The 13,145-nt window shown below is 34.0% G+C and overlaps 1 protein-coding gene across 1 annotated transcript in view; it reads right to left on the bottom strand.

Annotated features, from left to right (window-relative positions):
* The window catches only part of TBC1D15 (TBC1 domain family member 15), a 72,296-nt gene that overhangs the window by 47,166 nt on the left and 11,985 nt on the right, over window positions 1-13,145 (bottom strand). The window contains exons 3-4 of the mRNA XM_028490401.2: window positions 3,692-3,790; window positions 3,163-3,237 (exon numbers count right to left, since the gene is read on the bottom strand). Coding sequence (XP_028346202.1) covers window positions 3,163-3,237; window positions 3,692-3,790 — 174 coding nt within the window. The remainder of the gene's footprint in view (window positions 1-3,162; window positions 3,238-3,691; window positions 3,791-13,145) is intronic.

Genomic DNA, 13,145 nt, shown 5'->3' with positions numbered 1-13,145 from the left:
TGAATTTAAATTTTTCTGGCCCATTCAATTAAAAAATAAAAATATGGAAGACAGTGTGAGGAAATGCTGTATCTCACACTGTTGATGACAGTGCTAATTAGTTACTGACTCAAATGTACAAGTGAGTCATATTTATTAAAATTCAAAATATGCATGTGTTTCACCACAATAACTCTCTTCTCATCTACTTCAGAGAAATACACATGTATACAAAGAGGCAGATACAAGAATTTTCATCACAGAATTGTTTGTAAAAGTGAAAAGCTGAATATATCTTATCATCCATCAATGAAGGAATAAGTAAATAAACTAGCAGGTAGCCAATAAAATGCTAGGCAGAAGTTTAAAGACTGATATCTGTTCATGTGTATATGTTTAATATGTAATAGTAAATAAAATGAAGTTAAGAAACAATGTATGCAGTATAACAACTACATGGAACATATGTAATTAGAAACACACTAGAGAAAACCAGGGATGAATGGATGGATGGATGGATAGATATGATAGGAAATGTGTACCGATAAAAGTCTGGAAAGATATACATTAAACAGGGACAGATTAGGGACAGGGTTCTAGTCAAGGAGGACTTCAACTTTCTATTATTTGAATTTTTACAACAAGAATGTATTCGTGTATTGCTAGTGTAATTGTTTTTAAAAATGGAAAAAGGAAGATTTATAGGAACAGGAATATATTATAAACAAAAGAAATTAATAAGAAATAGATTGAAGCATAGGGGGAAAAACTGAATGAATGAAATTACAAAGTGGAGTGATTTTTCCTCCGACTCCTTCCTCTGATGTCATTTCTCAGGGAGCCCTCCTCGTTTGCCCAATTTAAAAAAATGTAACCCTTACCACCATCACTACCAACTTTCCCATCAATAGTAGGGAAAGCAAAGCAGCATTTACAGAACCCCACCCCACACAAAGGCTTGGAACTAGTAAATCAGGTACTTCTGGAAACTAGGATAAAGGTTAAGCTGAAAACAGGACTACTAACAAAAGTCTATAAGACTGAAGGTTTATTCATTGGAACAGGTAAAACAGATTATCTGTGGATTAGGAGAAACCAGGGACACTGAGCAAAGAGATAATACATTGAAAACAGGAGAATTAACTGAAAGTTCATCTATATAATAAGTTGGCAAGACTCCCAGCTCTCTTCCTCCACTCAGTTCCCAGAACAGTGGAATCCAGCTTTCCCTCTCCAGGCAGGAATCTGTAGATTCTTCTCTGACAAATGACGAGCCCATGAAAAAAGACCCAGGTTTCAATATCGGGGATTCCCCAAGGAAACAGCCTAGCCAAGTCACCCTGAGTCCCAACTATTAACAAACCTACCCATACATAGAGAGAGTATAATCAGTTTTTTGTGTTTGCTGTTAAACATGAGCACCACAATACAAAGATCACCAAATGTCAAAGGCAAGTGTTTACATAAAAGATAAAGTCCAAATGAAATAGGAAAAAAAAAAAAAAAGTCAGTTAGAGGAGGTGGACTATATACAGAGATGAAAACATCTAAAAAACTATCCTTCAACTCCTCAGAAATAAGGAAGAGTAGTATATTCATGAAGAACAGGATGCTATTTTTTAAAAGGGGGGAAAGGGGACACATAACAAAATGTATTAGAAATCTAAAAAACAGCAAAAATGAAAAAGGCAATAGAAGAACTGGAAGATAAAACTGAAGAAATTTCCTAGAAAATAATACACACATACACAAAGAATTAGAAAACAGTAAAGTATTAAAATATTACAGGACCAGTCCAAAGCATGTAGAGTTCCAGAAAGAAAGAAAATAGAAAACGGAGACGAAGAAGAAATCATCTCTAAAATAATTCAAGAATATTTCCTAAAAACTAAAGGACACAAGTTTTCACGTTAAAAAAAAGCCTATCAAGCACCCAACACAGTGGATAAAAAAAAGACCACAAGGGCACATTTCCAGAACATCTAGAACACTAGAAACAAAAAGGCAATTCTAAAAGCTTCTAAAGAGGAAAAAAACATAGCAAGGATCAGGACTTAGAATGCAGCAGACTTAACATCAATAAAGGAAATTAGTCAAACCTGAGACAATAACTTTCAAAAATACGAGGGGAAATTTATTTTCAAACTGTAGTTCTATGCTAGCCAGCTATCAATTTAGAATAAGGATAGAAAAGTCTGAAAACAGAAATGTTTTTGCTCTCATACACCCTTTTTCTCAGGAAGCACTGGAGGTGCACCAAAACTAGGGAGTAAACCAAAATATAAGATAGCAGAGGATACAGGAAATGGGGATTAAAATATGGGAAAGAGGCAAAAAGAATCCCCAGGATAACTGCTGCACAGCAAGCCAAAAGAGCATCCAGTTCAGAAGGAACTTGTAAGAAGGCTCTGGAAGAAATATCTCTAAGAAGATGACATTGGAAGATCATCTATGTGATTAAATATTTTGAGAAGAAATGTGGACAACTGGGCCATAGTTTCAAGGTGAATTAGATATAAGATAGAGCTAAATCTCTACCTTCCATAGTCAGAAGTCAACACATGACACAAATGTTAAACATAAGTTAATCCAACTATTCCATTACTGGGTTTTCAAGGAAAAATGTATCCACACAGAAACTTGAATATGAACGTTCAGAGTAGCATTATTTACATAAGCCTAAAAATGAAAACAACCCAAATGTCCATCAACTGATGGATGAATAAACAAAATGTGGTACATATCCATAAACGTAATATTATTCAGAAAAAAAGAAAAAAAAGAAACAAAGTACTGACAGGTGCTATAACATGGATGAACCTTGAAAACATTGTGCTAAGTGAAAGAAGCCAGTCACAAAAGACTACATATTATATGATTCCATAGATAAAATGTCCACAACAGACAAATCCTCAGAGACAAACAGTAAATTAATGGGTGCAGAGGACTGGACTTAAGTGGGAATGAGGGGTGACTGCTAAGAGGTACAGTTTCTTTTTTGGAAGTAATGGAAATGTTCAAAAGTTAGATATTGGTGATGGTTGCACAACTCTGTAAATATACTAAAAACACTGAGTTATATACTTTAGAAGAGTGAATTTTATGGTATATGAATTATATCTCAATAAAGCTTTAATTAAAAAAAATGGCATTCCTTCAGTCATGCATTTTTTTCTTAAATACCTTTCCAGCATACAGAATACTAGAAGAATCTAACGCATCATCCAATGGTCTCCAGTCCACTATTACTTCAGCATCCTAGAGAAAGAAATTATTAACCATATTTACTATTCAGCAATATCTTATATTTTTAGTCACCTATACTTAATTCCCTGAACTGAAAATGAAATTTTTAACCCCTTAAATTTATCAGCACGTTAAATATGGAATATCATATGTAAACCACTATTTGACAACAATGTATAGATTTCTAAACTCTGCCTTTCATTATAAAAAAATTATATTACTGCAACTTTTACATAAGTTTTAAAATATTCCATACCATTTTACTGGCTTATCTAAAGCATTTTATTTCTAAAATCACTTCCATGTTAAATTTACAACCACTGCTCAATTACATAATTTTGTCTTACATGTGAAATTCAAGCCTGCTGATAATGCCCCAATTATGATTATTTAAACAATTATTAAATAAAAATTATTTTTTATTTAAACATAAATTATTAAATGAAGTCATTTACTAGAAACATACCTTTTCTAAAACACGTAATATTCCTGAAATCAAGCTGTCTTGGTCACTGGTCTTTCCAAAAGATGAATGAATATACACCCCTTCCTGTTCATATATAATCTGGAATGGCAAAAATAAGATTAATCACACCATTTTTATTCAATACTATTTCAACATTTGTTTTAAAAAAAATTAAGAGATGTTTTCCTATAATGCCTGAACCAAGTTTCTGCTTATTTCATATAAAAATGTATTATCTTAAAAATACTACTCAGACTTAAAAGCACTTCAAACAAAGATAAACTAGAAGGAAATCGGCTTTGTTATGCATGCAAAGGTTTTTTGGTTTAGTGATAATCAGGATCTTGATCTTCTTAAACAAAGATGTCAGGCTAATTGTTATGTGACCCTATATGCAAATTCCACTTAACATATATTTTTAACAAACATTAAGCAAAGTATTGGGTTCAAACTGAAAATATCCAAAAATAAGAACAGATGAAATATAATGAAAAATTAATGATTTCTAACTATTTCATAACAGCACATAAGTTTATTTTGGTGTGCTTTTGTAGCACACTGGCATAGAAAATAAGATGGGAATATTAAAAAGTAATGATGAGGACTTCTTGGAAAAACTAGTTCAAACTAGTTCAAGCTCACAAACACTGAGTGCTTCTATATGTAAAAGCATGTAAGACTGCAGGTATAATAATATAACTAAGACATGGTCCCTGAACAATGCCCTATGGGAATACAGGGGAGACTTAAGTAAATTCCTGAGTAAACTGAAACGTTTATAAAGTTAAGCCTTATGTTCTAAAGGCATAATGTTATATATTAAGATTCTAGGGGGCTTCCTTGGTGGTCCAGTGGTTAAGACTCAACGCTGCCAACGCAGGGGGCGCAGGTTCAATCCCTGGTTGGGGAACTAGGATCCCACATGCTGTGCGGTGTGGTCAAAGGATAAAACAACAACAACAACAAAAAGTATATATATATGGAACAAATGGGGAAGAAATATTTGTAACATATATAATAAACATTAAAAAAAAAGATTCTACTGCTGGGACCAATTTCAAACTAATAAAAAATTTTTTTCACTAAGAAAATAAGTAAAAGGGAAATAAAATAGTCACTTCCAGACATTACAAACTTATTTAATTTTGACATAAGTTTGGAATACAGTGTACTTTCTATTTATGTAAACCTTTTATTAATACAATCACATCTCTATTCAGAATAGCATGGGGACCAAGAACGCAGGACACGCAACACAGGCCATCACTATCACCCCCCAGTTGACATTTGTGGAACACTTATGCACTAAGAATTCCACGTTATAGCTTAATCCTTACAATAACCCGAGACCATAGGTTCTATAACTATATCATTATAACTACATCATTAGGATGAGGAGCCCATCTGTGTGAACAAGAAAACTGAAAGAGAAGTTAAATAACTTGCCTAAGGTTGATGATACAAATGGTAAGGGGTGGTGTGGAGTTTGAAACCCTGGCAGTCTGACACCAGAGAACTGTTCTCTTAGCCACTGCACTACAAAGTTCCCACCTTACTTTTACTGCCTCTCCTGTTATGTTAATCACTTGTGATATAGACTTACAGCATGTCAAGAAAGAGTCCTTCCAGTAATCAAGATCACCAGAGAAGTTTTGATCTCAAAAACCCAAGATGGCCTTCAATGAAATAGTTTTTAAAAGACTAGCATTAAACAGAAGGCAAAGACGGGACAGTATGAGTTGGGGAGTGGTCAGAAACAATTCTATACTGTTTGTATAGAAATGAAAAATCAGATTTATTCACTCATGTGCACAAAGATATGCATAAGAATATTCACAATAGTATTACTTCTAACACGGTGGGTGGTAGAGTAGGAAAGGAGGAAAAGGAAGGTATGAATCTAAATGACCACAAAGAGGAAAATTATAAAATATATTCTGTGATATTCATTCTATGGAGAATACTATTCAGAAGTTAAGAGGTAGATTAAACAGACAGACATACATGGAAAAATCTTCCAATTATACATAATATGATGACATTTATACTGTTAAAAGTTTCTCTATATCTGTGTAAAATACAGAGAACAAGCTCTGGAAGGACACACTTTAATGTTAACAAAGGTTACTTCTGAAAAAGATAATGGGATGGGGAAAGGTTGAAAGAGGAACTCTAACTTTCTATGTTAATGCTGAACTTATTTGAAAATTTCAAAGTACAAATATATAATTATATATTGCTTCAGTAATTAAAAATTAATTTAAATGAATAAAGTAAAAAGAGGGAATTCCAGAAGTACAAACTATAACCTTTCTGGACTTTCGTTTTTCAATGTATAAAACAGGGGCCACAAAACAGAAGTATGAAAAGGCTATGGGAAAAAAAAATCCCTTAAAATCTCAAGCTTTTTTGACAAAAGATATCCAGAAACTTCACTTTAGCATATTTTCACCTAATACTCAGCTATGAGAACAATCAAGAGCTCTATAGCTGAAAAAGGGACACTCATTTGCCAAGAAAAGCTTGGTATCATTAACAGTACAATCTAAGATTCTGTGGTACTATTAATACTAAAGAGATTTCAGAGCCTTTATGAAATAAATGAACCCTAAAGAAAATGAAACACTTCACGTAACTGAAGCACATTAAGCAGCTCTTCCTTCCCCATACATATGTTAGTGAAGTGTTGCCTTATTCTCTTTTTCATTTAAGAAAAAGTTGAGTTTCCGAAGTAATTTAGGTGGGAAAATATCTTAAGTATTAAAGTACCAGGTACCTCACGAAAAGTCAAAACTGCACTCATCTCACGTTCTGTGTTCTTAACTTTTTAGCACTGTTTGAAGGACAAATTACATGCCCAAAATTTCACAATCCCAAACCCAGACTTTAGAAATACTGTCTTTAGAACTTTTTGAAGGACAAATTACATGCCCAAAATTTCACAATCCCAAACCCAGACTTTAGAAATACTGTCTTTAGAAAGCGGTCATGTTCAGCTTTTTGATTTGAAGAGCGTGATATTACACGCTCCTACAATATTACACACTTGAGATATTACATGCTAAATACCAATTAATTCTGCAGAAGGAATAAAATCTGTAAATTTACCTTCATGTGCTACTAAACCTTATGAAGTCTTATAAGACTTAAAGGCGCACAGGTACACACACACACACACACACACACACACACACACACACACACTAGCTGCATTAGTACATAATTTATTTCAAATATAAGATAATAATAAGTTTTAATTGAATAGCACTTTGTTTTCAAAGCACTCTGATCTCATTAAATCCTCACAGCCAAACTGAATGAGTCAGAATAGATCTCATTACCTCTATGTCCATTTTACAGAAAAATAAACTGAGACACAGACCTGTTCAGTGACTTTACATCAAAGGAAGGAGTGGATTTCATATTTCCTGGCATCTTCACCCATTAAATCTCAACTGTCTCAAGAAACTACCAGAAAAATTCTACATGGCTTCCCTAGAGGAATGTGTTTTCTGAAATTGCTTAGATGTACAAAATAATGCTACTTCAAGGACTAAAAACAATTTTTTTTTTTTAGGCTGCACCACGCAGCTTGCAGGATCTCAGTTCCCCAACCGGGGACTGAACCCAGGCCCTCGGCAGTGAAAGCGAGACGTCCTAACCACTGGACCACCAGGGAATTCCCTAAAAACAAATTTTAAATGCCTTTAATTTATAAATCAATACAGCAGCTAACTATTTAACAATCTGGCCTTTCAACAAAAATCCTTAATTTCTCCCCCATCTGAACTCCTAAACATTCCACAGAAAAAGTTTAGTCCCTTTTATAGCATCTTGGTTTGAAAAATTCATTTTAATATCACAGGAATGATTTTACTTATTTTTTTATTCATAGCATATATATGTTCATCACCACAGTCTGTGGATACGTGTATATAATAAAATACAATCGTATCAACTACTTGAAACAGCTCAAAATATAGAAACAGAAGTCCAATTAAAAATTTGATCTCAGGGAATTCCTTGGCAGCCCAGTGGTTAGGACTCCACACTTGCACCGCCAGGGCCCGGATTCGATCCCTATTCCCACAGGCCAAAAAAAAAAAAAAAAAATTGATCTTATAACAATAACATGAAGATAATATTTCTTCATTAAACTCTACAGTGAATTGATTCCTAAGGAGTACCATTCTTCCATAGGACATTCTGCTTCTTACATTTATCAATGGTAACAATTAATACTTGAAAAGCTATCTCCAAGCTTGTTTGAAATGAAAAATTATTTTGCTACAGGGAACAATTATGATATCAGGAATTTCATCTAAGATAATACTTTCAGTAAAACAGGCTTCCAATTTCCTTACTCTGGATTTGTTCATAATCTCTAATGCAAAATAAAAAGAAAGGTTCAAATGCTATTACTGGCCATGTAATATTTCTATAATGCATTACTCTACAAAGCATTTCTACATTATCACGTTTGATCCTCACAACTCAATTAGATATGTGATATCATTCCCACTTTGTAATTGAGGGAAAAAATGCAAGGAAGTTAAGTGATTTGATCAAGGTTCTCCCATTACTTTGGGGTTCAGACTCAGGTCTGCTCTGATAAGTTTTATTTGTCCAAACAGTACATAATGTAAAAGGCCATCAACTTAAGGCTTAGCATATGTGGAACTGACAATATTGTTCCAGTATCCTATGTGCTCATATTCCAATCTAAAGCAGTCACCAATTAGCTACATGAGTAGGTCCTCCGTGCTACAGGAAAGGGCAAAGAAAGGGCATCAGTAATGCCTCTTTCTTTCCACTACCTGAGATTTGAGGGGAGACGAAGAGTTCATAGGCATAACAGGAAAATAATATGTAAGTCAGAAAGACAGACAAGAAAAAAATTATATTCCAAGGGGGTCAAGGGCAATGAAAACTAACGTCAGGAAGCTGGCAAATGGAAAGCTATGAGAAGAAAAAGACTGAAATGAAAGTCTGCACTACTAGAGATGTACAACTTGCTTGAGATTCCTTTTGCAAACAATCCAGACTCTGTGAGTTATCAGCACCAAACATCCGGAATAGCAAGACAATGTACAGGCAGTGAAGACTTCCCATGATTGTTACCTTAGGGATACAAAGGCACTAAATGTAAAAATAAAAGTCTAAACAATTCTCTAGCATATATACCCGAGATATTACTAAAAGTCTATGTCAAATTCTCCAACCCTAACAACTTATTAATTTGTGATACTTTACAAGGGAACAAATTACATGGCAAAAACATATCTGGAGTTTATCTCTGATGGAAACAAAAATGGTGTTTTCATTTTATCTTCCCGTTCATATGACAGAGAAAGCTCAGTATGAAAACTGTACACAACAGGACAAACAGTTGTTGTCAAAAATCAGGATTTGGGTGGTTTGGTGTGTTTTTGGGGTTTTTTTTGATGATTCCTGTATGTCCAATCTTTTGAAATCAAGAAGTATTGTGTTTGATACAAGGAATTTAAATTCAAACGTGATTCAAGGAAAAATAAGATATCAAATACCATGAAAGACAAAGGTGCAACTGACTGAGAAAAACAAAACGGGAAGAAGTACCTAGTAATACTAAGTGGAGAACAGAGAAGGAGGTCAAATAAAAAACAGGATAGCAGTGTTTAAAAAAATGCTAATAGTAATAAAGAAATGCAAGAAAGTAAGTACTATAAAAGTTAGGATAGTAGTTACTTAGGGGAAGAGGGGTACCTGCAAAGGTCTATTTCTTGACCACCGTGGTGGTTACAAGGACGTTTGCCTTATGAGTCATTAAGTTATGTAAGTGTGATTTTCTGCATATAAGTTTTGTTTCACAACCAAAATGCTAAAAATTACTGGTGATAAACATAAAATGTGAAGTCTTAAACAGAATTTAAACCATATCTCAAGGATAACAGAGGGATACTGTCAGATGCAAATCATGACATGAATTCAACAATGGAAGGACAGGTCTTGAGGAGAAGAAAGAGAAGAAGGATAGATCAAGTAGATTTGAGGGAAAAGCACAACCTATTACTAAGTGTCTCTGCCACCCCCCCCCAAAACTGGTGGGGGGCGGGGTGGTGGCAGGGACAGGGGAAGGAATGCTATTGTTGTAGAGACTACCAATGGAACAGGGAAAAAAGAAACTTTAATATAAATTACAAACTGGTATAACCCGTTCTATAAATGTGATTACCTTCAGCTACCCAAATATCTATTGGAATTCTCTAAATACTTAGCATTTCATAAAATTCTTGAATGTCTTGCTAACTATGTCACCTCTCAGAAGGTACAGAAGAGAATACAGATCAACGAGAAAGAAGTATTTATTAACAAAAACTCTGGAAGAAAAAAGACCATCTCAAATTTTGTAACAACAAAGGAAACAAATTTGGAACAAAGTAAAACAGTCAGCCTGATCTTGAAGGGGGGAAAAAAAAGATGCATATAAGAGACAGGTATGAATCCCACCAAAACTGGAGAGGAAAAAAACCCTGTAACAGCTTACACTTCCAGCCAAGAATCCCACCAAAAACAGAGGAAAAGGGACTTCCCTGGCGGTCCAGTGGTTAAGACTGTGCTTCCACTGCAGGGGACACAGGTTCGATCTCTAGTCAGGGAACTAAGATCCAGCACAGCACAGTGGGGCCAAGGGGAAAAAAAAAAAAAAGAGCGGAAAAAAACCCTGTAACAGCTAACGCTTCCAGCCAAGATGGAGTAACAGGAGACTGGATTTACCCTCCCGCAAGGAAAAAAAAGGGCCAAATCTATGAAACAACGGTTTTCATCAGGTAATGAAGGATGGTGACTGCTGAGTGAAAGGAAACAAATGAGGTAAGTCATACTATTGCCCTAGCTTATTGTCTTGAGAGAGTTCCCTGCTGCGACAAAAGAGAGAAAACCCAGAAGATGCCCAGTGGTCTCCCTGAGTTGAGGACACAGAGCTGGGAACTGGGCAAGGCCAAGACAGAGTACCAGACAGAGAAAAGTACACAGATAGAACTCAAGAGATCTGCAGAGATCCCCGAGTATTCAGCAGAGTACTGATCAATGCATGCGCATCAGTAAACTACTTAAGGCCAGAGGAAAACCACCTGAAATTATTAGAAGAAACAATCTGCAGCTCACACAGCGCCGTTCCCATTGGTGTGGGAAACCTCATAATTCACAGAGCACTAGGTAGAGTACTCAGAACTGTCTTACCTCAGCAGTGGGGCAAAATTAGTTTCACATGAAATGCTGTGCTGATAAACAAGGTCCTACTGCAGAGCACAAGGAACTATATTCAATATCTTGTAATAAACCATAATGGAAAAGAATGTGAAAAAGAAAAAATACATATATATATATATACATATATACATTAACTGAATCACTTTGTTGTACACCAGAAACTAATACAACTTTGTAAATCAACTATATGACAATCAAAACAAAACATAAATAAATAAATAAATGCTGTGTTGATCCCATCTAACAAAGTTTAAAAGCAAGACCCAAAAGTATCAAATTGTTTCCACATAAGTGACTTACAGGATAAAACTCAAGAACATTTTATAAGAATACAGAAATATCTAGCACCTAAAAAGATAAAATTCACAATATCTGACACCTGGCTTAAAAACAAAAACAAAAAAAATACCTAACAGACATGCTAACAATCAGAAAAATATGACTCAGAATGAGGAGAAAACTCACCCCATTAAATATGACCCAAAATGACACAAATAATAAAATTAATAGAGAAAGACATTAAAACATTACTATAACTGAATTCCATATGTTCAGGACACTAGAGAAAAGTTAGAACTTGCTAAGAGAAGACATCAAAAACATAAAAAAGATCCAAATTGAACTTCTAGAGATGAAAACTACAATGTCTGAGATGAAACATACACTGAATTGGATAATGACAGATTAGACATTGCAGAGGAATAATCGACTTGAAGTTACAGCAATAAAAACTATATAAAACAAAATACAAAAAGGGGGGAAAGGGACTGAGAAAAAATTTAACAAAGCATCAATAGACGGCAAGGAAATTTCAAGTGGTCTAGTATATGTATAACTGAACTACCTGAAAGAGTTGATGGAAAAAAGAAACAGAAAAAAAAATCTTTTTTGAAAAAATAATTGCAGAAGTTTTTCCAAATTTGATTAATACTATAAACCCATAGATATAAACACCAACGAACCAATGAACTCCGAAATGAAAGCAAGAATCACAAAGAAAACTAGATACAGGCACGTTGTAATCAAATTATGCAAAATCAGTAATACACAGAAAATCTGAAAATCAGCAAGAGGAATAAACATTAAATATAATGATAACAGCAGATTCCTTTTTAGAAACAATGGAGACTGAAAACAATGGAGCAATACTTTTTTTTTCCACTTTATTGAGGTATGATTGACATATAAGAAGCTATACATATTTAATATATATAACTTGATAAGTTGAGAATAAGTATACACTCATGAAACTATCACCATCAAGCCACAAACATATCCATCACCTTCCAAAGTTTCCTCCTTCCTCTTTGGAGCAACATCTTTAAAGAAATGAAAACAAAACAAAACAAAAATACTGTTCACCTACAATTCTATACCCAGAGAAAATATATTCAAAAAAGAAAGTAAAGTAAAATACAAACTTTTTTAGACATATAAAAGCTAAAAAAATTCATTAATATCAGACCTACACTACAAAAAATGTTAAAGTAAGTCTTTCAGGCAGAATAAATTACACCAGAAGGAAATCTGGATCTACATACAGAAATGAATGCCACCGAAAACAGTAACTATGTGGATAAATATATTTTTCTTGTTAATCAAATCCCCTTCTTTAAAGCATAAACAAGCAGATAAATGAATACATGTTTTTTGAGGGTTTGTAATATATGCAAAAGCAAAATAACAAAAATAGCACAAAAGCCAGGAGAAGTGACAATATACTGTTCTAGGTTCTTATACCTTATGTAAAGTAGTATAACAACTCTTGAATGTAAATGTCATAAGCTAAAGATGTACTCTGTAAGCCCTAAAGCAATCACTGAAATAGCAGTTATAGTGAATTAATCAACAAAGGAAATAAAAAATAAACACAGAATAATGAAAACTACTTGACTAATCACAAAGAAGACAGAAAAAGAAAATGGAACAAAGGAGAGATGGGACAAATAAAAAACAAATAGCAAGATGACAGACTTAAACTTAACCATATCAGTAATCACATTAAATATAAATCACCTAAAGACTCCAACTAAAAAGAGATTATCAGACTGAATAGAAAAGCCCCAAATCTATGCTACCTACAAGAAAAGTATTTTAAATATAAAGACACAAATAGGTTAAAAATTAAAAGATGAAAAGATATGCCAACACTAATCAGAAGCTAGAATGGCTATATTAGTATCACACAAAACAAATTTCAGAG

Source organism: Physeter macrocephalus, chromosome 6 (assembly GCF_002837175.3).
Source record: "Physeter macrocephalus isolate SW-GA chromosome 6, ASM283717v5, whole genome shotgun sequence".
Lineage (NCBI taxonomy): Eukaryota > Metazoa > Chordata > Mammalia > Artiodactyla > Physeteridae > Physeter > Physeter macrocephalus.
This window is presented reverse-complemented; position numbering and strand designations above follow the sequence as displayed.